This window comes from Phanerochaete carnosa, assembly GCF_000300595.1.
Source record: "Phanerochaete carnosa HHB-10118-sp unplaced genomic scaffold PHACAscaffold_5, whole genome shotgun sequence".
Taxonomy (NCBI): domain Eukaryota; kingdom Fungi; phylum Basidiomycota; class Agaricomycetes; order Polyporales; family Phanerochaetaceae; genus Phanerochaete; species Phanerochaete carnosa.
The window spans coordinates 3,825,401-3,850,182 of NW_006767632.1; the positions used below are offsets into that span (position 1 = coordinate 3,825,401).

A 24,782-nucleotide genomic window follows, 5' to 3' on the forward strand; every position below is an offset into this window, starting at 1 on the left:
AAAGGTGCTGTGTAGAGATAGAGCTGGAAAGGTGATTGTGGGGCGATAGCCTCCAGGTGGAGATGAAGGCGGCAAAGGGGAATCGGCGCGGTTCAGACTCGGAGACGCGTTCGACACATTCGGGACATGGGCGGGCACAGGTTCAAATAGATCACTTTCAACACGGCCGTCGAGCTCGCGTACTCGTCTTGTGTGACGTGCGCTTGCTTCGTGGTGAAGAGCTTTCCGAAGTGGCATGCCTAGTTCTCCGCAGACAGTGCAGTCGAAGCCATACCGACGACTGCTTCTGAAGACTGGGGTCTCGTTAGTGAGGTCCGGATGACCGTGTGCAGGCTAGAATCTCGCAGTACTTACATTGTGGCTCAATAGAATCGTCTTCTGTGAGCGCCACACTGGTCTCATCGGGCTCATGCTCAGGCTGTCGACGCTTCATGTCATCTGACGACGGCAGTCAGTGCTGCGAGCACAGAGACTCGTTTGCACAAATCTTAGGCGCAAAATTCTTAGCACACGGACTCCTGATTCATTAGTGCAGAGAATATTGGCAGATTCTCGAATGCGGGGTATCTTGAGACTTGTGTGACATGGTCAGACAAAAACCAATGCTCAATGATCAGATTCCCGAATGACCGAAATCGCGCCCGCGTGATTTTCAATATCTCTCAGATCCTGTCACCTCAGTCTCATCCGTGCAGCTGTGTAGCCAGACATGAGGGATCGAGAGTCAAATTTGGGTCTTAGGCATGTCTCATGTGATGGAATACACTGGGTGGTAAGCACACTTTTTTCCAGCGTAAAATCGGCCAAAAATTGATTCAACAAGGCCCCAACTTTCTCCGGTTTTCACCTGAAAAAAAACTGAAGGCAAAACTCAGTTTTGCGCCAGTTTTACTGTGTTTCAGACCCTTTTGGCTGGTTTTGCACCAGTTTCTCCTCAGTTTGCATCGGCGTGAAATCGAGGAATAACTGGGCCTTGTTTAGCCACCTTTGCCTGAGTTTTCTCGAGAAAAAAACTGCCCTTACCACCCTGTGATACCAGATATAGCACACGGATCACATCACCGAGTGGCCGAAAGAGCAGCTCACTCCCTGTTGCAGTAGTGTGAGATATTTTTGTTTGAGATGATTTGTCACATTCTACTGAATGCAGAGCAGTCTGAGGGTCATGAAGAGCGAATTTGCACATACAAAAGTCTATAGTTGACGATCATCAGTGAACCAACGGTCATAGAAACACACTTACATGGTCCACAATAAATATATGGGTACATGATTCAATCTGTGACACCGCCGTACCCGATGAGTTGCCTGAAATGAGTGAAGTGAGGCGGAAGCTGCCCATATGCTAAGGAACAGACTCGATTAATTCATGATAGCCGCCCTGTCATACTTCGGTACGCGTCCCACCAACTACCGAGTAGACTGGTTACGGGTATAGCTCGCGTTGTATCCCTTTTCTAAACAGGACGCAGTTAAGGCTCAGCGACCAGGCATAGCTGGCGAGTCTACATCATCCCCACCGCGCCAATGTCATTATGTCTTCGGGCAAGCTACGGTACCCCGTCCGCTCACCGAGCCTGGATTTTCCGAACGCCTGCATCGACGCTCCCCGCGAAGCGCACGAAGCTTCGCCAGTCGTGCGGCGGCACATCAATGCCGAGTGCACCTCACGCATCCTGTGTATTCGTGTGTCCGTGCTCTCTACCGTCGGCGCTGCATCAGCTGACTAACTCTGCAGTGCGGGAAGACGGATGGAGACGCGAAAAATCAAGCATTAGCGCGGCTCGCTCAAGAGCATCTCCTGTGGAGACGTCGTTGGCGAACTCGATGGCCTGTTTCGCAATTCTCAGAACGCCTTCCGCCGCAACAAAGGCGACATGTGCTTCTAGTGAGGCGTGGCTGACGTTCGGCCCCCGCCGAATACAAAGCTCCATTGTTGCGGTTGCTGCCAACAGGTGAGCTACAAGATCTTGCACTGTTCTCCGTGCGTCTTTCGCGAGCTTTCGCGCTTTTCCTGATGGAGAAATGCTTAAGCGCAGCATGTTCTAGCGAGTGCCAGACAGTTGATTGACACGGCGGCGTACGTACGTACGCCCCATTAGATGATCTGCCAGTGTGGTGTGTGGGTAGGCAACGATGTTGCCCGCGTCAAGGCAAACGCAGAGCAAGAGAGGAATTATTTTGGGCATGCGAAATTCACGTGTGGATACATGCATTGTAGTTGAGTTAATCGCATCGTACCTGTGAAACTCCCGTCGTCAGCACAAATACTCAACAAGAGATCTTGATATACACACCAGTATTCGTAGTTGATGGAGCGATCATGACGTCAGGGAGTCCAACTCAAAAATTTCCGGTAGCTTATCCCATAACGTCTTCGCTTCTTTCCGCATCAGATGAGCAAACCAGGATCTGCAGGTGTGACAAGTAGGGGAGAGATATTCGCTGCTGTGGTTGTCCGCTTCCAATTGCTGAGCCATACGGTCTAGGCTTATCATAGGATCACTCGATAAAATATGCATTGCGTCTGAACCTGCGAGCTTCGTGCGCAACCAGCTCGATATGTATGCCAGACACGTGCGGTCCGTTTTTGAGCACCTGCCCTTGAGCTGCAGAGCATCACCCGTGATGAGCTCTCCCCATACATTCTGACCGAGCTGATATGCCGCGTATTTCGCGATGCGTTCGCGGCCAACAGCGAGGCGTTCAAGATCGTCGCGTGACAAAAGTCTGGTGTTGGCGCATCGTGGAAAGAACCCGTCAGGTTTTCTAATAGCTGGCGTGCGGAGATAAATTCGACTGAGGTCGTAGAAGGCAGCGGGAAGAATAGAGAGAAGACGAGTCTGCTGCGCCAGCTGGACAGCTGCCGCTAAAACCGCGTCAAGATTTGCGCGAGAACTCAAAGCAAAAGATATCACACCTGGGTCTTGGTATTCGTCCACAGTCATACCAGTGAGTATTTCATCAGGATGCCTATCATAGTAATCCTGCTCGAACTCCTTTTCGGCATGCATCCAGTCTTCGTACTTGCTTGGCCAGTCTCGCTCAAGAATAGGAGCCAGCTGGTTCAAAATACCGTCCATCTCGTACTTCGCTGCCAATCGCATGGGGCCGGCCACAATTTTGAGTGTATCTGGATGTCGTCTCCCCGGCAGGACGATCCTTCCTTCTGATCAGTGACACGAGACGTGATACAGCGAAGTCTAACTTACGGAAAACCGTATAGAAGCCTAAGGAGGTCCCTGATATCCTCCCACTGGTCTAGTAAGTCCACGCAGGGCGTTCCTCCCAGCTGCCTGCCCGAGGCATTCGGGAGCTGGAGCATGGTTTTGAATACAGGCGACCGGGAAGCCAAGACGGATGCGTGGCATCGAAAGCCGTACATAGGGCCATCTCCTGTGTGGTAGGGACCTGCGCATATAATAATATTTCCATCTTTAAACCAGATGTGCTCGTCGCGGATGAGCTCAGGGCCCAAGCTTGCCTCGACATTGATGTCCGAGTCCGCCGCGCTGAGATCCGATTTTCTCTCGCCCTGCGACCAACAACTTGAACTGACGGAAGAAGACATGGCTTGAAAGCGTTGTGAAAGGCTCGCTGTTGCTTATGTGCTAGAAAGACGACCACGCTTACTTGCCGACTGGCTTGGTGGTCGCTGTCTTGACGTAGGGAAGCAGACGCTCATACCGACGTCCGCAGAAAGTCGTTGCTTGAGCACCACAAAGCCTTGGCGGTCTCAGTGCGCCGTAGTGTGAGAACACCGGAAGTCAGCGCCAAAGAGTTGGGGCTGAGCGCTAAGCTCCTGTCTAGTCTCACTCGAAGTCTCACAAGATTTAGGGTACATTAAGCGTTCAACGTTCAACGTTCATCAGCGATGCGCCACACACCATTGGCGTGACTACTTCCTTATATAGCCCAGGTATGAGGTCCCTGAAGGCCTGATCAGCCGTTAACACCTAGTATCTACACGCCACTTATTTACTTATTGTCCATTGTCCACTTTTCACGCAAACTGAAAGTGGCCAGTCCAATTCTAGGGTGGGAATACAACACGACCTCTGCATATAAATTTTCGGGCGCGTTCGCACTTCAAATAATCCCCGGTCTCTCTCTCAATTTGAACCTCTTCTCGTCCAACAACATCTTCTCAACATGTATACATCTGCTGCTTGCCGTACCCTTGCAATACAAGAACTCCTGGAGCACATCATTCGCATTGTTCGCGCTGTCTGGCCCGCCAACGAATTTGTCCATCTGTCCCTCGTCAGCTGCGGTTTCCATGAAGCGGTCTCCTCCATCTTCTGGAAGGAGCCTGCCGGGGACGTCTTTCGACCTATGCTCTCTTTGACGGGTGACTACGACGTGAAAGTAAGCATTTCAGCGGTATAGTTTTCAGCGATTATCGATGCTGAGCCACCCGATAAGCCTGACAATCCTGGCCGACTGACAGTGGGCATACAGTCTCCCAGTCCGGACAGCTGGCATCGTTTCATCTCAATCTCCGGACATATACGCATCCTGAAGCTTAATTTCTCCACTGTACGATCCCTCGCCGTGTTGCACGCACTCCTTCAGACCGCGCCCGCTCGCTTTCGCCTGCCTCAACTGCGTGCCCTGGAAATTTCCATGGACCATCTCGAAGAGCACGGACAGCTTGCCCAGCGATTCATGCAAGAAACAGTCATTGAATTTTCTTTGCTCGTGTTCCCTCCATGGCGTCCCATGTATCTTCGTAGCGAAACGCTCAGATCTTTTAAAAATCCTCTCGAGGATCAACTCGAGCAAGCCGCTAGCCAGAATTGGTCGGGGATACAAGGTCCGAGATCTCTCTCAATGTCGCTTGTTCCAAATTTGTGCACGGCTATTGGGAAGCGCATGCCACATCTCTCCCGCCTTCAGTTCGTCATCGCTCAAGCTCAGCCCGCGTTTTATGCCTTTTCCAATCTCGTCGACATGGTCCTCGGCCTGCGGCAGCTCGAAACGTTGTTCGTTGCGCGCCATACCGCTGTTGCTCCTCTGTTGTGCATGATATCGGAGCACCCTTGCCTGCGTATCTTATCTATCTTCCAGGCCGACTTCTTGACCGGCGCGCTTCGCTACCAAGAAATCCCTGAAGACGCGACAGTCTACATTGAATTCTGGACCCTGTGGGATATGATAGATGAAAGCACGGACATTTACAATACTGTGGAACGCGGATTTGTCTCTGAGAACCTAACTGAGCTGCGTCTCGAGATTGATCCCGCACAATTCAGGGACGTCCTCAGCGACTGGCTTGACCGTGATGACGTTGTCCCCTTCGAGGCAGTCGAGAACCTCCACCTGATGTGCAGCACACCACATTCAGGTCTGCAAGGGGGCGAAGATGAGATAGAGGACATCCTTGCCGCTATCCCAGATTTATTCCCCGTCATCAAACGCCTTCGTGTCGGGCCGATACGATGGAACCTTTTCACAGCTGAACCCACCGTCGATGCCGCAGACACACGATACGCGGTAACCGCGAACACACTCCGCGCTCTAAAGGACTGCCACACCCTAGAGCACCTGCAGCTCGATGCTTGCTACCAGTCACGCGTCTCCTCCGCCGAGTGGGACGAGCTGTTGCCCAACTGGCCTAACCTCCAGGTCATGATCCTTGGCAGTACCTCGGCTCTCAGAATCGACATCCCTGACGCACCCATCGACCGTGTTCTGTCCACGTTCAGCCGACACTGCCGCCGCATGCGAATGTTGAGCGTCCACATGTCTTCTCTCATCTCAAGTTCTCCGTCCACCTGGTCCTGCCCTCCGATGCTGAGCAACTTCTATCCCGTGATTTCCATCCCAGCAAATACGACCCAGGCAGCCGCTTACGCACTTGAAACTCTCAAAAATTTCTTGAACACCATCCGCCGGCAGGATTGTGCAGTGAGGCTGACGCTGGCTCACAGCGTGGATGCCGTACCCCACTCGGCTGATCCAAAATATATTTTACTCTCTACGTGGAGGGAGGAAGCGGAGATGGATCGTCGGAATCAGATAGAGAGCTTGAGAGCTCAGGGTTTGTTGGGAGAGCTGGGAGCAACGGCAACAGCCGACAATGGCATGGACTACTAGCCCCGCCAGCAGATCCATGTGAGAGTCTTCAAAGTTTGAATGTAGTCCTGTTGCGCGCCACATGCCGTAGTCTAATTCAAATGTGAAAAACCTCTTGCTCACCATTTACATCTGTCGTTCGAAACGAGCTTGTGATCTACTCGGTGACGTGAAATGAAAATCAACGGAAGCATTGCGCAGCGGCCCAGCGCGAAAGCGCGACAGCAAGCAAGGAGCTGATTACAGGCACTTGCCTAGCCGCGGCAAAAATCGAAGCTTCGAGCTCGAGCTACATGCGAAACGCGGCAGGAACGGGTTAGTCGGCACCCACAGTCAGACTCAAGAAACGGATAGCATTCTAGTGGTATCAAAAATACTGTACAAAACATGTTAAACGCATCAGATATCAAGATCTTCCATCGCCTGCTCGAGCTCTTCCTTCGTGAAAGGAGCCTCTGAGTGGTCCACGGAAGGACCCGCTGCATCCGGATCCTCTTCGACGCGGTGACCGAACTCTAGCTCCAGCTGCTTGCATAGCATCGAGCGGGGTAAGCGGGTTTTGTCCATAGATGGAATGAGCATCTTGTATATTGCGTTGACTGCTTGACGGTCGCCAGACTTGAGCGCTATAAAGAAAATTTATGTGAGCGCGCAGTGGATACAAGAGGGGAAAGGAACAAACCCCGGTTGCGCACGACCTTGAACATGAGGCTCCCTGAACAGGCACAAGATCAGTGCAAGAGAGGGGACGTCGCACGCCTTTTACTGACCCATTGCGTCAGCGAGACATATACCTTGGTCCGGTTCAGGATATGGCCGCACAATCTATTTGGGCTTGTCACGAGACACGGATTATACGAGGTCTCAGGACGGCACGCACCACATAATCAATCCTGGGGTTGTCGCTAAGCAGTGAGATCTGATGAAGCAGGGCAGGAGAGCGAGTGAAACCAGGGTCAGGATCGGGGATCCCCGACGCGGTCTTCGCAGCCCCCGCCGGCGTCGCCTTTGGCATGTTGTCCTCAGTCAGCGGTTTCCCGCAGATCAGCTTGTGAGGCCTCGGAGAGCCGAGCTTCCAGTCCTTCGTTTGGCATTCTCTAGGTCTAGCTGTTAGCATAAGTATAAGTGACTATCATTGGGACGCGCACTTTGAGCAGTAGAACATTCGTCGGTTAAGCTGGCGACACTTGCTGCAGGCTTGGAGTTTCCGCCCAGCCGGCAACCTGTCCTCAGACAGGCCACAGAATGAGCACGCGTTGGGGATGAGCTTGCGCTGCTCGTTGTGCTCTCGTACGATCTCGCGAGTAGCGGATTTGGAGAGACCTTCGGTGTGGATGAATCTTCCCCGATCAGGCCTTATAGGCTGCTGAGTCTCTTCTATGCCGTACTGGGAGTGATTATAAGCATAGAAAAAAAGGAGACTTTACTGATGTACTCACAAATGTTAGCAGAATATTCCAGATAACCGTAGACAGGGCATATGTCCTGCTATTCTTCATCGAGCGGAAGAACGTCTTGCACCCAGGATATTGCAGCTCTTCCTCTGTAGGCGTAAAGATGCGATCCACGAACGTGTGTGGAATCTCCAGAGGCACCGTAGGCAGCGCGTCGAGGTTCGAAGGAAGCAAGCACTTCAACATGCGCAGATACTCTTCGCCACCGCGGGATGTCAAGTTCTCTAAAGAAGAGTCAGGGCAATACTTCCTTCTCTCTTCCATGTCAGGAATGCACATCGTCCTATAGATTCCCTCCAAGACGATTTCCTGCCGTCTGTCGTCCGACAAAGCTTTCCACGCGTTCTCGAAGTCATTTTCCGCGAAACGCTTCGTCGCCTCTCTAGCAATGTCATGCTGCAGTTTGCAAATACACGACGCCTCGTACTCTGCAGCAAAAATGACGTGATCCGCATTTGCTGTTGCAAAGACACTCTTTGGCATGCGGTGTATGTTTTTGAGGCGAGTTGCGTTTCCGCTGGGGTAGTTCCTGTCGAAGTCTCGCTGCCAGGACCGCTCCCAGTCCAAGCGGGATGTGTGCAGATCAGGACGTTTCTTTGCCCACTGCGCCATGTTCGGTTATCGGCAAGGATAGGAGAAGGTATGCGCTGAGCACCACAAAAGCAGAGGGCCTCTCGAACCAAAACGCGTGACCTTTGTCCATCAGTCACCACGGAGCGCTGGGAGTCCAGCAGCGCAGCCAAAACGATCTGCTGGCATGAATTCGATATTTGTTGCACTATGCGGCTGCCCATTGGAATATTGTGCAATACGCGCAGCACCTTACTATAGATTCTGCGTTTTGGAACTACGAATCCTCCGGCGGCGGCAGAAACTCTCGATATGTGGACTACTAGCTGCGAAATCGCAAGTCTATTGCAGCATAGGACTGACTTCTGTGCTCTCAAGCGACTCGACACTAAAACTCGAGAGCCGCGGCGACATCTTTACACCCCGAGACTTTTCGACCCACAGTTGGTTCCATGCTCCGCAGCGTCGGACACTACCGTAATACGGGGCATGTCGGTAGTAAGACTTCTTAAGCCGCAGTCGAAAAGTTCATTAAGCTTCAGTCTGCCGGCGGTGAGCCTGCTCTGCTGGACTGCCCGTTCCCTCTTATTAGTGCGATTGACGGCGTATGGCGTTGCTGCCCTTCGCACAAGGTTACTGCCCCGTCGGGACGTTCTCCAATACAGGCTATAGCTGCGACCTCTGATAACGCACCACAATTCACGCACTGCCCTCTCCCGACCCGACCAGCGGCCACACGTCGCATCGGCTTTCCGCTGACCCCTCCAATGGTTCCTTCTTCTCGATTTATGGGGATTTTGGAGTTGTCAGAAAATCAATTTGGACGCTTCCCGTTGGTCAGGAAAAAGTACAGTAAACGGAAGTACTTGTAGTTCGCTCTTTCGCGACGAATTCTTGCCTAAATTCGCATCGCCGTCTATGTCCTCCAGATTACACTGCTGGACTGCCTTGAGGGAATTGCTGGAGGTTCAGATGCGCCTTTGCAGGTCTGACGAGATTACGTTTGTAACCCGGGGGAGCGGTGTTTACCCCAGCTGTGTACAAATAAGCGTTTATGAGATTGCTGATGCGTATTAGAAAACTTTTGAATGTTATTAAAAGCCAGTAAGTAACTAATACAAGCGAGCATCAGCGGGTTACAAAATTAATATTATTACCGCTGACCATCATCACTCTCTTCTCGCTTGACGGTCTCCTACTGCTCTGCCACCGGGTACGCAAGTCCTGGTCGCGAACTTGTATCTACGCCCTACCTCTATTTTCGATATCATGTCTTCGTCCGGGCAAACATACTGTGCGCAAGGCCTGAGAAGCTCATTGAGGCTTGTACCCCGAGGTCTACTCCAAGTCTGAACTGCCGTCATACCAGTACCTCAGAGTGGTCTCGTCTGCTTTAGATGCATTCCCTTGCAGTGCTGATTGGCGACTGGGGAGAGCCACCGAACGAGGCGGATCTTGGGAAGTGGACATCAACATGGTGCGTTGCCCTCGGAAGCCGTAACGATGGATACTCTCCGAGACGGCCGACACAGCTTGTCAAACAAGAGGCATGGATAGGTTGGTCCCGAAATGTTCTACTGTGCGTTGGCGCATCGGGTTTGGGTAGCTTTTCTCCGAGATGACACCCAAGCACCTGGTGAAGGACTGCGGCGTTGAGCTTCTCTCAGCTCTTGTATCACCGCACATTGAGCTAGCCGGATACAGGACCGCGTCATCAACCTGTCGAGTGCGGAGGCACAAATGCCAGCGCGATGGCGACGGCACAGATGTTGCCCCTCTAGAGGGAGGAGTTCGTGTCAATAGCACTATGGAACATCTATTGCGCATGCGTGAGTAATTTTACGAACCTTCATGAGACTGACTGAAGCAACATGAATTCGAAGGGCCTTGTCCGATATGCTTAACTCCATGGCCATGTTGCCCGAAAACAAGAGGCAGCTCAAGGTACTTATGAAGATGTGCACTAAACATTTGTGCACGACATCAAGATATACTACTACTCTTGGTGCGTCTACCGTTTCTACTGCGGTTTGTACTTGCGAACGCTACACAGGGAGTGCCAAGTTGCGGACCAGAAGAATAGCCTGGCACAAGACGCTTCGCGACAAGCGTGATTTTGATATGGAACGGAAAAACTGTCACTCGCAATCTACGTCCACATGTGACAGCATGGTCTGCTCGAATGCTGTATCTTACTCGATTTCTCCCGACGGGCTTATGCCACTGTTCCGTGTGTTCTCTATCCGGGCTTCCAGCTCCGAACCCTGCGCTGAATACATAGTCTTGTACCTGGTGCATGCTTTCGCGTTCCGGGGTTCCTTTTCATGCTGGACTGCTCTTCAAGGCGTCGCTTCTGAGCTTGGGAGAATCAGCGCCTGTACGTCAAGGCATGACTACACGGTTTGACGCGTGACAACGAAGCACCGCGAGTTATCATGGCGTTTGCGCTCTTTGCCTTTCTCGCCATCTTGGCGTCCCCACGGGGTAATGTGCTGTAGAATCGAATGGACTGACGTTGAGTCGAAGCCCCGTTATCACCGGAGCCGCAAGCATATGTCATTCAATGCTGTCCTTGTCAGGATCTGACAACGATGCGCGGGACACTGCCATCTGGCGCACAGGCGGTCCGGCTCGTCATAGACTTGCAAATTGGTACGCTGCATTATTGCACCGCCTGTTGAAGACCTCTGACTTTCATAAAGCAGCCTCGCCTGGACCATCTTGGACTGAGCTTTGCTGCTACGCTATGTGGGGCCTGAGCCGCTTCTTCCCCCAACCCGAAGTCTCTCACTCGCCCGGAAGCGAGACTCGGCGCTCTACCCCCACGAGGCCCTGGCGACCGCATCGACGAGCAATGCGTACGCATCATATCACATCAGCCGATAACATCTCGTCATCACAGATCATCAGCGAATCTACCACTGCCCCAACCATACATCACTCCTCGTTTACTCGCTTTGCAGCGTTGACAAGATTTCGCGATCGTATCTCGTGGTCGCGACGCTACCGTCATCAGACTCTACCTCCCACATATATACCAGCGCCGACGGATCTGGAACCTGCGCCGTCTGCTCGTACTCGAGGCCCATTAAATGATGCTCACGTGCATTCTTCAACAGCCGCAACAAGCGTCCGAGCGGCATGCCCGGAGTACTTGCCTCTGCTGGACATCCAAACTACTCTGTCTGTCTCTACTGCGAATGCTTCGACGAGGCCAATCTTCCCCTCTCCTTCTTCTTCCCCCTCGGCATCTCCTTCTCCTTCTCCTTCGGCACCTCCTGCTCCCAGCGAACTCGTCTCGGTTGTTCCTGTGCTGGACGATACAGCCAGCTCGCCGCAGGTGGAGTCAAATGCTATTCCTTGGGATGTGGGGCGGTCTCAGCCGTCCTTCGATGCATTCCCACCAGCACCTCGACTTTTGCCAATTGCGCTTCCGCCTGTCAATGGCTCACTGTCCTTATCCGACATTCCCTCTCCATCTCCCGGGGGCCTAGTCAGGTCACAGTCGCACGACTCTCATTCCATGCATCCTGTGGCACGTGCTGATTCGAGTCCCTCCACCTCTCGCTACGATGCCTTATCAACCTCCATACGTACTGGTACCGATCATGTTCCGGATGCGAGAACGGCATCAGCCATATACGGCACCCGCAGCCTCTCCCATATGACCATGACTCCTCCATCCCTCGCCGCTGAACCTGTGGCTCGATTCACAACGCAACCTCTCGGCTCATCGAACAGCCTTGAGGCATCTTCTGTCGATGATTTGCCCGCCGCTTTGGGCTTGACTCCGAATGAGGATAGAACCGACGTGGTCGGCGACGAAGTCCCGTCGGTGCGCAGGGGTGGGCGCACCTACGCACTTGCCAGCACTATCCGCACAAGCCGATTTGGCATAATTTGTGCTAGCTTCACGGCCGACAAGCGAGCGGTGACGATCAAGACGATGCAGAAGGCGACTGTTTATTCGCAAGAAAGCGGACGAGACGAAGTACTGCGTGCGAAGACTGTCATGGAACTAGTCGCGCATCGATATGCGGACTACTCACATGGGCCGATGATGGGGTTCCTGATGCCGATGTTACACTCGTGGGCAGACGATTTTCAAATTTACTTCGTTACGGTGGGTAATGGTACTTTTCGGTAGCAAGCATGTATTGCTGATACGGTTATCCTCTAGCCTCGATGTCTATGCAACTTACAGACGTACATAGAGACGACTCCGAAGAAGCACTTCCCCTTCTACACTTACCTCGTGGAAGTGGTACGTTCAGTCATCTCTTCTCTACGATCGATTCAATACTGACGAGGCAAACTGATAGACGTCGGCGTTGTACGACTTGCAACAGCTTCGCATCGTCCATCGTAACATCGTCCTCAACAGCTTCCTCATCGACCATACCGGCCACCTCATGTTGTCGAACTTTGAGTACGCAGTTCACGACGGCGACCTCTCGCATCCCGTAAGCGCGCCTTACCCACCCGAATGGCTGCAGGTTGCGGATCGAGAGTACAGGAGCCATCATAAGATGGACGTATGGATGGCCGGGCGACTACTCACTCAGATGTACTTCGTCGACGATCTGCCAAGCGGGTACTTCCAGGAGAACTTGAGTCACATCGCCTCCAAAAATCTCCCGCTGCTTGAATTCCTGGAGCAGGTGTGCATTTACTGTCCATAAATCCCAGCGAGAGTGCTGACGCAGTGAATCCTAGATGCTCAATCCGAACCAACACCATCGCTGGACCGCCTGTGACCTTATGCGTCACAGCTTCTGCATTGGCAGATCTGAAATCGAGTGGACGGCGGCTCGTTCACGGAACCTGCCGGGTAAGTGCATCGCACGATGACCCCTTTGTTCCTCCCGGACTGACGGTTTCATCAGTCAGCATGCCACCGTCTACGAACGGCCAGCTCCGGGAGCGCATTTCCCAGGAGCGAACACCCGTAGACTTGACTCTGGCGAACCACTCGGACGACGTGCATTACGAAGTTCTGGAGCAGATGATGATGGATGCGGAGGCACGGCCGTTTGACTCAGAGGCGCTGCGACTTGTCTGGGACTGGTTCGCGCCGAAGCCAGACGATGGTCTCTAGACTACGCTTATTTTCTGAGCTATGGGTTTTATCATTTAATATTTAACTATTGCACATACACGGGGCTCTTGCTGACATTCATTGCACACACACGAAACTCTTATTAACACCACATTTTAATCTTATAACTAGCATATTCGACCCTAATAGTATATCAACTCTCGGTTAAACCCAGTGATGCAAAACATGTTGTAGACGATGTTACCAATGATCAGCCTGAAAGCGATAATCCGGAGGTTGTAATATATAAGTGGGACTGAAGAGCGGAAGTATACTAAGTGTACACATGCCTTGGCTTCTCGGAGACTGTGACGAGGCCTGAAGCCTGATGCTTCGTGTTGCCCCCAAGGCAACCGTTACAGATTGGCGTTCTTTTTTTTCAACAATGAAGTCAAAGGTTCTGAAAGGAGAGGAAGTGTAAACGGCTTCAGCTCAGTCATATGAGCTGATGTAGCAGCGAAGATTAGCGATTATTCTTTCCACTACATCACCGTCCCCGCCCTATAGATATGTTTCTATTGTCAACATTGAGGTTTGTTCTACTGCTCCTCAGATTTGCTTCCCAGATTTTTGAAGACCAATTTCGCTTCTAGGGCTCTCTAGGCACATTTAAAACGGCAGGGTCACGGCTTGAGCGGTTCTGGAGATGTCCAAGGAAATGGACATCGCCGCTTGCAACGAGAGGCTGGGGGCGCAGAGAACATATTATATGCATTTATTATAGGCTATACCTTGCTTTTCTTATGTTTTCTCAATTCTATCATTTTTTTGTTGTGTGCTGTAGGTACGTCCCTGCTGATCTGCTGTTTCATATAGGATTTTGTGCCGTAAACACAGAATTGGAAGACTTTACAACATAAAGCTACGTTCAATACCAACTGCTACCTCTATTTAATGCAGCACACATTTTTTATCCTTAATCTGTGCCGTGCAGCGATTGTGGAAGGCCGAACGCGCTCTTTCGGCGGCTCGGCCACATTTAAGCGCCTGCTTGGGCACTGCGCATGCTTGATCTATGCCAAGCGCTGTTTCTGCGGTCTTGCAAAAGTATTCATAGTCTTTCCAATACTGATAGTAAAAATCCGCTGCTCCGGTAAATACTAGTTTATTCCTATTCCAATAGATCCGAGATATATAAAAATGGAATATCTTCGTGCTTTCATGCGTATGAAGCAAAATGTCGTAGACTAGCCGATTTCCGAGCACGTGACAGTATCGCCGGCAAACTTCGTGAAGTGATTGGCGATGGCGAATCGAACTAGGCGTCAGAAAGGAGCCGAACTATCCGTGGGAGTATATGAGGCAAAGTACCAGCTGAGCTTGCACATGCTGTAGTCGGAAATTACGGCTGATTTGACTCTGATCAGCACAAGCAGTATGACTAGCACTCAATTATTGAGCTCAAGCTCAAGCTCAAGTCATGGGAGGATATCTCCCAGGGTCGGTGGCGAAGATTCACGCTCGATCATGTACGTCTGAGCTAGAGCATCCTAAAAGCAGAGGCTTCGTACGATGTCTACGTTATAAGACCAGAACGTCGATCTGCGTAGTTGGAGCATGCAGATCACTGCACGTCCGTCCTCCGCGGTATCACGGTGAACCCGGGAAGCGGTGCTAAGGCTGACGCGCGTGTCTCGCCGACGGCTGCCGCGGTCATGGTACGCGAAATGCTTGAAACAACGAGAACGCAATCAGAAGACAGGATTGACGCCACGAAGGTTTTGACAGGGCCATCAAGACCCTTGAGGACCCTTGAGGACCCTTGAGGACCCTTGCTCATGCAGTGTCAACGTCATAACACATAGAACCTCATGAAAGGCCGTACATTTTAGCCGAGCCATACAATTTGACAGAAGTTGGTAACCGAAATCGTTCATCGAAAGTCCGAAAAGACCAGCAAGGGAGCCACCGAAACCAGCTAGAACAACACGGCAGAATGTGGTGCTACATCCCTCCGACGCAAGCGAAGCAGGTTTGCATATTTCCGTCAAGAATACGAATCCGAGCCTGGGATGTCATTGTGAGAGTCAATATCAAAGCAATCATGCGAAGAGTAATACCCTTCTAATACATATATATATGTCGCCAACCCACAAAGTTTACAAACGAGTGCAACCTACGAACTCTATGAGGGAGTTGAAGTGTACTCCGACAGATAAAGCTTACGTTCGTGCTGTAACTGCCACGCTTCCTGCCGCGATAGCTCCTGCTCAAGGTACTCGGTCCAGCTCTTGGCGATTGGCGTGTCCATGGCGCCTTTCACCCCAGCTACCTGATATACACGCCCCACCATTTCCACTCCCTTGCACCTCCCACTCAACAGGAGGATACGACTCTTTTGGTACCCATCAATAAAAGCGTCGTCGATGAGCAAAGCGACACCGGTCTCGCCGCGAAGACCCGTGGAATACATGTATGCTTGCATCATGAATGGCGAGGGCATGTGGAAGGCGACGCTGTTGAGGATGTTGATAGGGAGGATGTTTGTGCCGGTGTCGCAGAGGAGGTCAGCCTCGGAAAACATGTTGCGCGTGTGGCGAAGGCCTGGCCAGACAAGGCCAAGAATGGCGCGCTCGGGCCATTCCAGCACCCAGCAGCGGAAGTCGTCCGGGAGCTCCTTCGGAAGCTGGCTCAGGTATGTCTCGCGGCTCCAGTAGCAGCGCTGGTCGAGTATTTGCTTGCGAGTCGGAAGGAAGATAGGAGAGTCGATGAGGCGGAGATAGAGCTTCACTAAGCTGCGGCGGTAGGTAGGGATATGTGAGCCTGGGATGACGGACCGCCAGAGCTTGCACACTCCCCGCGCACGGATGAGGGTGGTCAGCGGGAAGTAGCTCACGATGAGCAAGAGGAGTTCGTCGGGCACTTGCATGAGGGATGGTAACGAGTTGTTGAATGGATCCGCTTTATAAGAAGAAGAGAAGACAGCGCTGCTAGAATGGAGGAACATATGTAAGTAGAGCGGCCATGATGAGGTCAGACGACATCGCATGTACTTACCGCGCCTCTACCCCAGTCTCGTCCAATCACCCGTCCGCGGCCAACCGTCCATTTCTCGGTCCATAATCGATCCTTCCGCTTCTCACATTGCTGAGAATGTGTACGACGCAAACGGAGGGTCGAGGAGATCGTCCAGCGCGGTAACCTTCCTGGATTGATTCAGCGTGGATGTAGTAGAACGACGACAGGATATAATTTCTGCGCGTAGGTCGTGGGTCCCGTTATAGGCCTTATGCGAGCTCTGGAATGCAACACTGCAACCCGAGTTGAATGGGCACGATGACGGGGCGGTGGTAAAGGTCTTCGGACCGGAACCGGTTGGTTGGGCGGACGGAAAGATCCGGTTCGGCATCGGACCGATATACGCCACAAAGTCTTCGGCGATCACTGCAAGCGCTTTCCTTCCGAGACCACGACGATCAATTCCTCCGGATAAGTGATTATTTTAACCTACGCCCGATACTTATACAAGGGACATAATTAAATCAGTGGTAGTAGCTCGTTTTTATTTTTTATGCTGCGCTCTTCTCATCCATAGTGGACTGCCCAACGGTTCGTACATCCGACTCCTTTTCAAGCTTCACAGTCTCAGGCACGGCGAGTGCGGCCTTCCGCAACCGGAATCCGCCCTCATATCCAAACCATGTGTAGCGGCTGCAGTGCGGCCCGCGAATCAGCATGACAAGGAGAGTGAACCCTGACCAAGCAACGGAGAGTGCTGCGGCAGGACGCCATCCAAATTTGACAAAGACTTCGGTGCCCACGGATGTACCCATGATCTGACCCGCGAAAACCTTTGAACAGCTGATAAGCTCGCCGTTTGACGTAACATCAGCTGTGGAGAGCCTACCCAAATCAGGATGACTGAGTTCAGGCGGGACCGTGCTTTCGGGTCGATTTCGAACACAGCGGTTGTGAGCGACACCTGCTGTGTCTGTCGGAAGACGTCGATGCCGAAACAGACGATAATGACCGCGGCGATATTGATCCCACCAGCTCCAGTCTGGATCGCCTGGAAGAGAATCAGGGCAAGGTTCGAAATGACGGCTGCCGTCCACGGCACGACGTTATCGACGACGCGCCCGACGAGCGGGGCGGCAAAAACGCCGAACATTCCCACCAGACCGAAAAGGCCAATGACAACCCTGCATTACATTGGTTACCTGCGCTGAGGAGGAAATCACCGACTTACGTAGAGTAGAAATAGGGAGGGCCGCCCAACAGGAAGGTCAGCGTCACCTAACGGAGATCGTAAGTGCGTCTATATTGTAATTTGGCAAATCCCACTTACCCAAAAATTAGTGAAACATGCCATTGCTGCGAAACACACGAGTGAAGCCTGAATCAAGAGGGGCTCCGTGACAGCAAACTTTGCCATGCTGTACAGGATTCCCCAATATGTGACACCCTTGTTGTGAACCGCGGGAAAGTCGGGTAGGAGGAAGTAGAGCAATCCGAAGATGATGCCTTGGACGCCGATGGCGAGGTAGTACACCACTCGCCAAGAGGCGAATTGCGCAACTAGACCAGAGATAACACGTGCGATAAGGATACCGAGGAGCAGTCCCGAGACGACAATAGATATCGCCGTCGCTCGACGTTGTGGCGGCGCTAGATCGGCGGCAAGGGGAATGAGGATCTGGGGGACGCAGGTAGCGACTCCGATGAAAAACGAAATGATTTGAAATACGACAAAACTTTCGGTGAAGGCGACACCGAAGGTAAGAGCGCAGCCGATGAAGGTTAACATGAGGATAAGTGGGCGACGCCGGATGAGATCCCCCAGAGGCGCGATGAACAGTAGACCGACACCATACCTGGAGGAATATGGTAAGCACGATTTGGCATATAACGCGTGCGGAGAGTACGCACCCAGCCTGCAATAAAGTAGGAATATGTGATACTCTGTCGTATGACACACCGAACGCAATTGATAGCTCGACTAATGATGCACGTCATGAATATTCAATGTAAAGCACAAAATGAGCATTACAGAATACTCACTCAAAATCGGTTGGCACCAATAGATATTTGCAACAACTAGGGGACAAATGTGCGTCAGATTGCCCCAAGCGCCAGGGAAGCACCGTATGACTACGTACTGAAAGTGGTCGCGACAGCAAACAAACAGTTAAGGGAGAGACTAAAGCGAACCGGCTTCTCAGGGTTGTGACGAAGGTACCTCGGAACTGGAAAGAAGAGAAAGTCCCGCGATATGGGCTCCGCAGCTGCCTTGGTCGAAGCCGGCGTTGGTAGGGTGTCGCACGTCGATAGCGTGTCCTGCACCACGCTTGGGGCGTCGGTCCGGGTCTTCTCGTCAGCCATGGCGGCCAGGATTGCAGCTCGAGGGGCGACTACAGCTGGTCAGGGTGTCCGTGGGACGAACTGGCGAGCAGAGCAGGCGGCAGGTGGTCCACACAACACTTTCTCCCGCATGGCTGACTGGTATATATATGTTGCAGTGTCAACGCAGCAAGTCCCCCAGATGACTCCCCGATTTTCCCGCCGCCGCTGGGTTACACTCGCACGCTCGGAGCATGTTATGCGTGCTTCCTTCGCAACGACGCAAGGCGAAGGAGATGGAGTTTGCTGTTTACGGCAGAGAGCCGCTGATGCGCAATTTTGGATACGGGCTTATCACATGAATTGGTCCTGATCCCACGCGGGCATCGCCGTGGAGGTCTGCAATATTGACACAATCATTATGAGCGCTTATGTAATCTCCCAAGAAGCAGGTTCCGTTGGGACCAAAATTGAGTACTTGCCACGGAGGCATTATTGCAGCCCGCATCGATCACACCGTTTAACTTTGCTATACAAACGGTTCGCGTGCATTCTACGCGGGAGATATCGTTCCCAATGGTTTACCCACGGACCGAATCGCAGTTCACCTGGCTCACCTCGATCTAGACCGAAGGGGACCCGAAATTCCCGCATCAAGGGTCGTGCGCACAGGCAGGAGGTGACCCCCGTCGTTGTTTATTTTGGTAGCTGCAGATGGCTGCCATCGTTTCAAGTCCTGTATACCTCACTCGCCGAGCATGGTGGCGTCTCTGCTGAGCTGACATCCCCCTGGGCCGCATGCCTGGCGGTAGATACCCATAAAAGGCAGGCGTTGGATTTCCTGCCGCCTCGGCTTCTGCCACACGTCGATGAAACACCCAGTGCGCCTGCTGGTCTCGCTCTGCTTACACATCTCAAACTTGAAAATCGGATATTATGGCATGGGCTTTATAAAAGCGACCTCGGCGCCCCGTGCGGAATGCGAACCTCTTCATTACCGCGGTCGCTGCCACCATGGTGTCGAATCACGACCCTAATGAGAAGCATGGTGGCGAGGTAAAATCTCAGTACGACGCTGGGCGCGCCAAGGCCGTACCTGATGGTGCCCAAAGCGACGATTTGGAAAAGCGTTCATCAAATCCCGCAGACCCCGTGTCGGAACCTCCACTGGAGACGTTGGACTTCAACTTTCTCCCCATCCCTAAGCACCTGCAATACTATGCGTCACACCCACCGACATTCAATTTGACCCTGAATGTCCTCTTCGGGGTCGGTGGCACATTTGGTGAGCCCGATATCCCTCGCTTGTATCAGTCGTTCGGGCTAACCCCGCGGGTACGCCAGCCGTGGCGAACCTATATTACTCTCAGCCGCTCCTCAGTACGCCGTCCTATCCACTACCCCTGGCGGTTTACTCACCTCGAGTTTCAGTCCAGCTGTCGCAGTCCTTCAACGTTTCATACGATGAAGTGTCGCGCATCCCAACCATGACTCAGGCGGGGTGCGTCCCTGATGTCATCGTACATGCTTCGCTCACTCACAGCACGCATGATAGGTACGCCGTGGGCTTGCTTCTGATCACACCTCTAGGCGACCTGGTCCGTCGGCGTCCACTCATCCTGCTGTTGAACGTGCTGGCGACTGCGCTTACCGTCGGGCTGCCCATCACATCCTCCGTCCGCGTCTTCGAGGCCCTCAGCTTCCTGGTCGGCTTCGCCACCGTCGTCCCGCAGATCCTGATGCCGTTCGCCGTAGACCTCGCGCCGCCGGAAAAACGCGCCTCGGCGCTCGCGATCGTCCTGTCCGGCCTGCTCCTCGGCGTGATGTTCGCGCGCCTCGTCGCCGGCGTCGTCGCGAACTTCGTCACCTGGCGCGTCGTGTTCTGGCTCGCGGTCGGCCTGCAGGCGCTCGTGTCCGTACTCTTCTACTTCATGCTGCCCGACTTCCCCGCGAAAGACACGGGGCTGACGTACGCCGGGATACTGCTCACCATGGCCAAGTTCGCAGTCACCGAGCCGGTCCTCATCCAGGCTGTGCTCATTAACGTCGCCGGCGCGGCCTGCTTCACAAACTTTTGGGTATGCAGGTCCATTGCTGGATCGGTTTCGCACACCAGACGTATGAATGAGCTGATCGCGTGCCAGGTGACATTGACGTTCCTTCTTGGAGGGCCCATCTACAATTATTCGACGTATGATTCCGCGCTTCCATCATCAGGCACCGGGCTGACCTGAAAACAGTGTCGTAATTGGCCTCTTTGGGCTGGTCGGCATAGGCGGCATCTCGCTATCGCCGTTCATTGGCAGGCTTGTCGACGGGATGGTGCCCTGGTATGCGACGCTGATCGCTTCCAGCTCCTGCCTCTTATTCTTCGTGATCCAAACGGGCGCGGCGGGACTCAGCGTTGCGGCCGTTATCGTCGTCTGCTTCGGCATGGATGTCTTTCGACAGCTCCAGCAGGTCTCTATCTCGTCCAGAGTGCTCGGGTTGGACTCCCTCGCACGAGCAAGAATGAATTCCGTGCTGATGATATCTGTGAGCGTCGACGCATTCGAGAAATTGAGGTTTGCTCACCAGGGGTACGCTAGATATTCCTCGGTCAGATACTCGGCACCTCGGTAGGAACCTCGGTGTACAACCATCACGGATGGCGTGCTGCTGCGGCTCTCTCCGTTGGCTGGCAAGGCTTTTGTGTGCTGGTTCTGCTCTTGCGCGGACCTCACTGTCCGAGGTACACCTGGGTCGGGTACAAGGGCGGCATCGCCGTGCGGAAGACTCGCACCAACCCGCAGGTGCCAGCCGTCGAGCAGGTGCCACCAGAGTGCGGAGATGAAAAGCAAGCAGATGATGAAAAGGTCGAGCGAGCGCAAAATATGAAAAGCGGGCCGCGGATGGTAGTGGAGGCAGTCGGTTCCGAGAAAGACGAGCCTGAGGACTAGGTGCGGAGTATACTGTCAAGCGCCGGTCATTAAGCTCTGTTGATTACGTATTCCTTAGAGATTGAGCACCTTGCTCATATACGCTATGTCCGCAGGCTGTCATTTCTCGTCTGTGAGCATAGCAGCCCGCTCGCCTTCCGAAAACTTGATGCAGCGCGCTTTCGGTGAGTTCTATATGGGCATATCAAGGAAAGATGCGGTCTAAACCCATGACCATTCATGACCGCACAGTCAATAAGGCTGCAGAGAGTTGAGCACAGTTCGAACTAAGCCCAAGCTGCTAGCGTCAAAGCCCGTAGTGGTGGTCAGAAAAAGCGCAAGCATTCGTGGCGGTGAGACATGCCAAACGAGGAAGGCGTCGGGATGATGCGCCGGGTGCAAAAAACGATGATGCGCTTAAATGCTAACTCCAAGCGCTGGACGCTCGATTTGGAACTCTCGAGAATTTGCCGTCGCATGTGCCGTTTGTCTGCCGTGCATTTACCGTGCGAGGATGTTGTCTCTCATGACCCGGAATTCCTGCTCCCAGGCTCCCTCGGAGCAGCATTACTCAGCCAAAAGCGTTCCGCACTGGAGCCCCATACGGTATTTAAGCAGAACGTGCATAACTGCGTTTGGTCGAGGCTCCCATCTCCCTCCGGCGACGACGTCCTCGGCAACGACATACCCAGCACGATGACGACTGACACGAAACGCGACGAAAAGCATGACGCACGGCCTGAGGCTGACGTCGAGCGCGGAGAGCTAAGCGACACTGCCACAATCGAGGCGCCCGAGTCCGAGGAGCATGTGCACAAGCGCGACTTTGGTATTCTGCCGATACCGAAGTACCTGTGGGTCACGAAGGAAAAGCCGCCAAAGTTCGACATCTTCCTCAATATACTCTTTGGCCTCGGCAGCACATTCAGTAAGTGCCCGCTTCTCGGTCGATGATGCACGTGGGAAGCTGCCACCGGTGAACTCATGCACTGACCGTTACCCTTCGTACAGTCGTCTCAAACCTATACTATTGTCAACCACTTCTTAGTAGGCTCCTTTCGTGTCGTGTTTGGAACCCATCTGACCATTTGCCTAGTCCAATTATCGCTGTCATTCAACGTCTCTTATAATCAAGTCTCTCGAGTTCCCACGCTTGTGCAGGCTGGGTATGCAACTGTTGACCAATAGCACATCATGCCGACTAATGTGTAACGTTGTGCTCAGCTACGCATGTGGTCTGCTCCTCATTTCTCCCCTGGGTGATCTTGTCCGGCGACGAGCACTCATCCTCGTGCTCATCGCAGCCTCCACCGCCTTGACGATCGGCCTGCCGCTCACGAATTCCCTCCAGGCGTTCGAGGCCCTCAGCTTCCTCATCGGATTCAGCTCCGTCGTGCCGCAGATCCTGATGCCCTTCGCCGCGGACCTGGCGCCGCCGCATAAGCGCGCGGCCGCGCTGTCGATTGTGCTCTCGGGCCTGCTGCTCGGCATCCTCTTCGCGCGTGTCGTCGCCGGTGTCGTCGCGAACTTTGTGACGTGGCGCATCGTGTACTGGCTCTCGGTGGGTCTGCAGTCGTGCGTGCTCCTGCTCATGTACTTCAAGCTGCCCGACTTCCCCCCGAAGAACGAGCACATGTCTTACTTCAGCATCCTGTACACGATGGCGAAGTTCGCCGTCACCGAGCCGCTGCTCATCCAGTCGTCGCTCATCAACATCGCGTCCATGGCGTGCTTCACCAACTTCTGGGTCACGCTCACGTTCTTGCTCGGCGGACCAATCTACAACTACAGCACGTAAGTCAACCTTGGCGGTCTCTTGCGCTCGCACGCTGACGTTTTCCGCAGCCTGGTCATCGGCCTCTTCGGTCTCGTGGGCATGGGCGGCGTCTCGACGTCGCCGATCCTGGGGCGGCTCGTCGACAAGATGGTGCCGTGGTATGGCACGCTGATCGCGACGTTCGGCCAGACGATCTTCTACGCGATCCAGACGGCGGCCGCGGGCCTGAACGTCTCCGTCGTCATCATCGTCTGCTTCGGCATCGACTCCTTCCGGCAGTTCCAGCAGGTGTCGCTCACGACCAGCGTCTTCGGCCTCGACCCCTCGACGCGCGCGCGCATGAACGCGGTGCTCATCATGTCGGTGCGTGTTTGCGGAGCATCTTCGGCTGTCCTCGTTCCTGACAGCGTGGGCAGATCTTCATCGGGCAAATCATAGGGACCGCGGCGGGCACTTCGTTGTTCACCCACCACGGCTGGCGTGCGGCAGCGGCGCTGAGCCTCGGATGCGAAAGCTTCTGCCTGTTTGTTCTCTTCGTTCGTGGGCCGCACTGCACAAGATATACGTGGTTTGGCTGGGAAGGCGGCTCCGCATGGCGCAAAAAGCCAGTCAGGCAGCCACAAGAGGAGAAAGAGGTTGAGGCAGAAGCCGATACCAAGGAGAAAGCACCCCAGCAGCAGGAAGTGTCCGAAAAGATGGCTCGTGAGCAGTTGAGGACGAGCACAGAAAAGCCTTCAAAGGTGGACGAGTCATGACCTCACTTATACATAGATATTGTAGACTGGCTGCACCTTAGAGTGTCGCCTATACTATCCATATTCATTTCTGTACAGTTGTCACTTTATGCCAATGCAGCCGCGTGTCGGCCAGGGACCAGGATCAGAAACATAGCTGTGAGCATGCTGGTTTCCTGTGTCTCGGAGACTTGCTCGCGCAGACGAGCTGTCGCAAGATCGCACCATACGTGCGTCGGATAATCACCTGCCTCATGCAGACGCAGATCCGCAACGAGCGACGAGCGGACAATGACGCGAGTAATCGTATGCCTCACGATGACACACGAGCACACATAACCCGGTCAGGCGAGGACCGTTGTGGTACTCTGTTGGTTGCGAGTCAGTGGTAGGCACGCGGTGGTTCCTGAATCCTGACGCGCATGGGACCGACTGACGCCCACAAGCTTAACCGTGACTCGAGTTTGCAGACCGGAAGACAAACGATGGTCCCAGTTTCCTGGTCCATGTTGTGATCGTCTCCGCTCACCGGATGTACCTGACTTTGGGCGACCTGCGTCGCAAGTCCCGGTTCCGACGGGGCGCGCAGCGTGGTGGCACTTTGAACACGCCCCGCACTTCTGCTCGCGATCACGGGCCACTCGAGCGGCTCTTCCCTAGACAGACCTTCTTCAGCTGTTATTGGCAAGTGGAGATACTACGCTAAATTCCGTTGCCAGTTGACGATGAGCTCTGAGACGAAGCAACCCCATATCACGCCCCGAACTTATCCTTGCGATCGCACCCACCGCCGCGCCATATTATCGATGATGAATCCGTTTGTCAGCTGTGAATCAATTCCCCCGATCACAAGTCCCAACAAATCATCGCTGT

General features: G+C 53.5%; 5 protein-coding genes across 5 annotated transcripts; 1 reads left to right on the forward strand and 4 right to left on the reverse strand.

Annotated features, from left to right (window-relative positions):
• Positions 1–2,289: 2,289 nt before the first annotated feature.
• On the reverse strand, positions 2,290–3,697 carry PHACADRAFT_184866 (uncharacterized protein). The gene is made up of 3 exons (XM_007396421.1): positions 3,213–3,697; positions 2,921–3,162; positions 2,290–2,869 (listed from the first exon to the last, which is right to left on the reverse strand). The coding sequence occupies exons 1-3, from the start codon at positions 3,569–3,571 to the stop codon at positions 2,322–2,324; spliced, it is 1,149 nt and encodes a 382-aa protein (XP_007396483.1). The 5' UTR covers positions 3,572–3,697; the 3' UTR covers positions 2,290–2,321.
• Positions 3,698–6,410: 2,713 nt separating this feature from the next.
• PHACADRAFT_122440 (uncharacterized protein) lies at positions 6,411–8,134 on the reverse strand. Its single transcript, XM_007396422.1, has 6 exons — positions 7,518–8,134; positions 7,227–7,465; positions 6,959–7,175; positions 6,849–6,903; positions 6,761–6,793; positions 6,411–6,704 (listed from the first exon to the last, which is right to left on the reverse strand). The coding sequence occupies exons 1-6, from the start codon at positions 8,013–8,015 to the stop codon at positions 6,478–6,480; spliced, it is 1,269 nt and encodes a 422-aa protein (XP_007396484.1). The 5' UTR covers positions 8,016–8,134; the 3' UTR covers positions 6,411–6,477.
• Positions 8,135–15,018: 6,884 nt separating this feature from the next.
• Positions 15,019–16,383, reverse strand: PHACADRAFT_257272 (uncharacterized protein). The gene is made up of 4 exons (XM_007396423.1): positions 16,198–16,383; positions 15,367–16,130; positions 15,261–15,316; positions 15,019–15,207 (listed from the first exon to the last, which is right to left on the reverse strand). Exons 2-3 carry the CDS (start codon positions 16,067–16,069, stop codon positions 15,300–15,302), a joined length of 720 nt encoding a protein of 239 aa, XP_007396485.1. The 5' UTR covers positions 16,070–16,130; positions 16,198–16,383; the 3' UTR covers positions 15,019–15,207; positions 15,261–15,299.
• Positions 16,384–16,627: 244 nt separating this feature from the next.
• PHACADRAFT_257275 (uncharacterized protein) lies at positions 16,628–18,587 on the reverse strand. Its single transcript, XM_007396424.1, has 7 exons — positions 18,300–18,587; positions 18,202–18,237; positions 18,070–18,139; positions 17,489–18,014; positions 17,390–17,436; positions 17,048–17,342; positions 16,628–16,991 (listed from the first exon to the last, which is right to left on the reverse strand). Exons 1-7 carry the CDS (start codon positions 18,520–18,522, stop codon positions 16,710–16,712), a joined length of 1,479 nt encoding a protein of 492 aa, XP_007396486.1. The 5' UTR covers positions 18,523–18,587; the 3' UTR covers positions 16,628–16,709.
• A 1,072-nt stretch (positions 18,588–19,659) lies between these two features.
• On the forward strand, positions 19,660–23,774 carry PHACADRAFT_63801 (uncharacterized protein; the record flags this gene model as incomplete). The annotated part of the gene is made up of 6 exons (XM_007396425.1): positions 19,660–19,765; positions 22,410–22,445; positions 22,495–22,564; positions 22,623–23,192; positions 23,244–23,538; positions 23,592–23,774. Coding segments are annotated over 6 exons (1,260 nt in total), but the record flags the coding sequence as incomplete, so codon positions are not given.
• Between the last annotated feature and the right edge of the window lie 1,008 nt (positions 23,775–24,782).

What these genes read in the sequence shown, in the direction of transcription:
- PHACADRAFT_184866 (XM_007396421.1), bottom strand. Translation starts at nt 3,571, where the DNA reads ATGTCTTCTTCCGTCAGTTCAAGTTGTTGGTCGCAGGGCGAGAGAAAA. An exon ending in AGGCTTCTATACGGTTTTCC is followed by an intron (nt 3,163 to 3,212) that starts GTAAGTTAGACT and finishes ATCAGAAGGAAG; the next exon opens with GATCGTCCTGCCGGGGAGAC. An exon ending in GGACGAATACCAAGACCCAG is followed by an intron (nt 2,870 to 2,920) that starts GTGTGATATCTT and finishes ACGCGGTTTTAG; the next exon opens with CGGCAGCTGTCCAGCTGGCG.
- PHACADRAFT_122440 (XM_007396422.1), bottom strand. Translation starts at nt 8,015, where the DNA reads ATGCCAAAGAGTGTCTTTGCAACAGCAAATGCGGATCACGTCATTTTT. An exon ending in CGAATGTTCTACTGCTCAAA is followed by an intron (nt 7,176 to 7,226) that starts GTGCGCGTCCCA and finishes AGCTAGACCTAG; the next exon opens with AGAATGCCAAACGAAGGACT. An exon ending in ACCCCAGGATTGATTATGTG is followed by an intron (nt 6,904 to 6,958) that starts GTGCGTGCCGTC and finishes AAGCCCAAATAG; the next exon opens with ATTGTGCGGCCATATCCTGA.
- PHACADRAFT_257272 (XM_007396423.1), bottom strand. Translation starts at nt 16,069, where the DNA reads ATGCAAGTGCCCGACGAACTCCTCTTGCTCATCGTGAGCTACTTCCCG.
- PHACADRAFT_257275 (XM_007396424.1), bottom strand. Translation starts at nt 18,522, where the DNA reads ATGGCTGACGAGAAGACCCGGACCGACGCCCCAAGCGTGGTGCAGGAC. An exon ending in TGCTGTCGCGACCACTTTCA is followed by an intron (nt 18,238 to 18,299) that starts GTACGTAGTCAT and finishes TTTGTCCCCTAG; the next exon opens with TTGTTGCAAATATCTATTGG. An exon ending in CATGTTTCACTAATTTTTGG is followed by an intron (nt 17,437 to 17,488) that starts GTAAGTGGGATT and finishes GATCTCCGTTAG; the next exon opens with GTGACGCTGACCTTCCTGTT.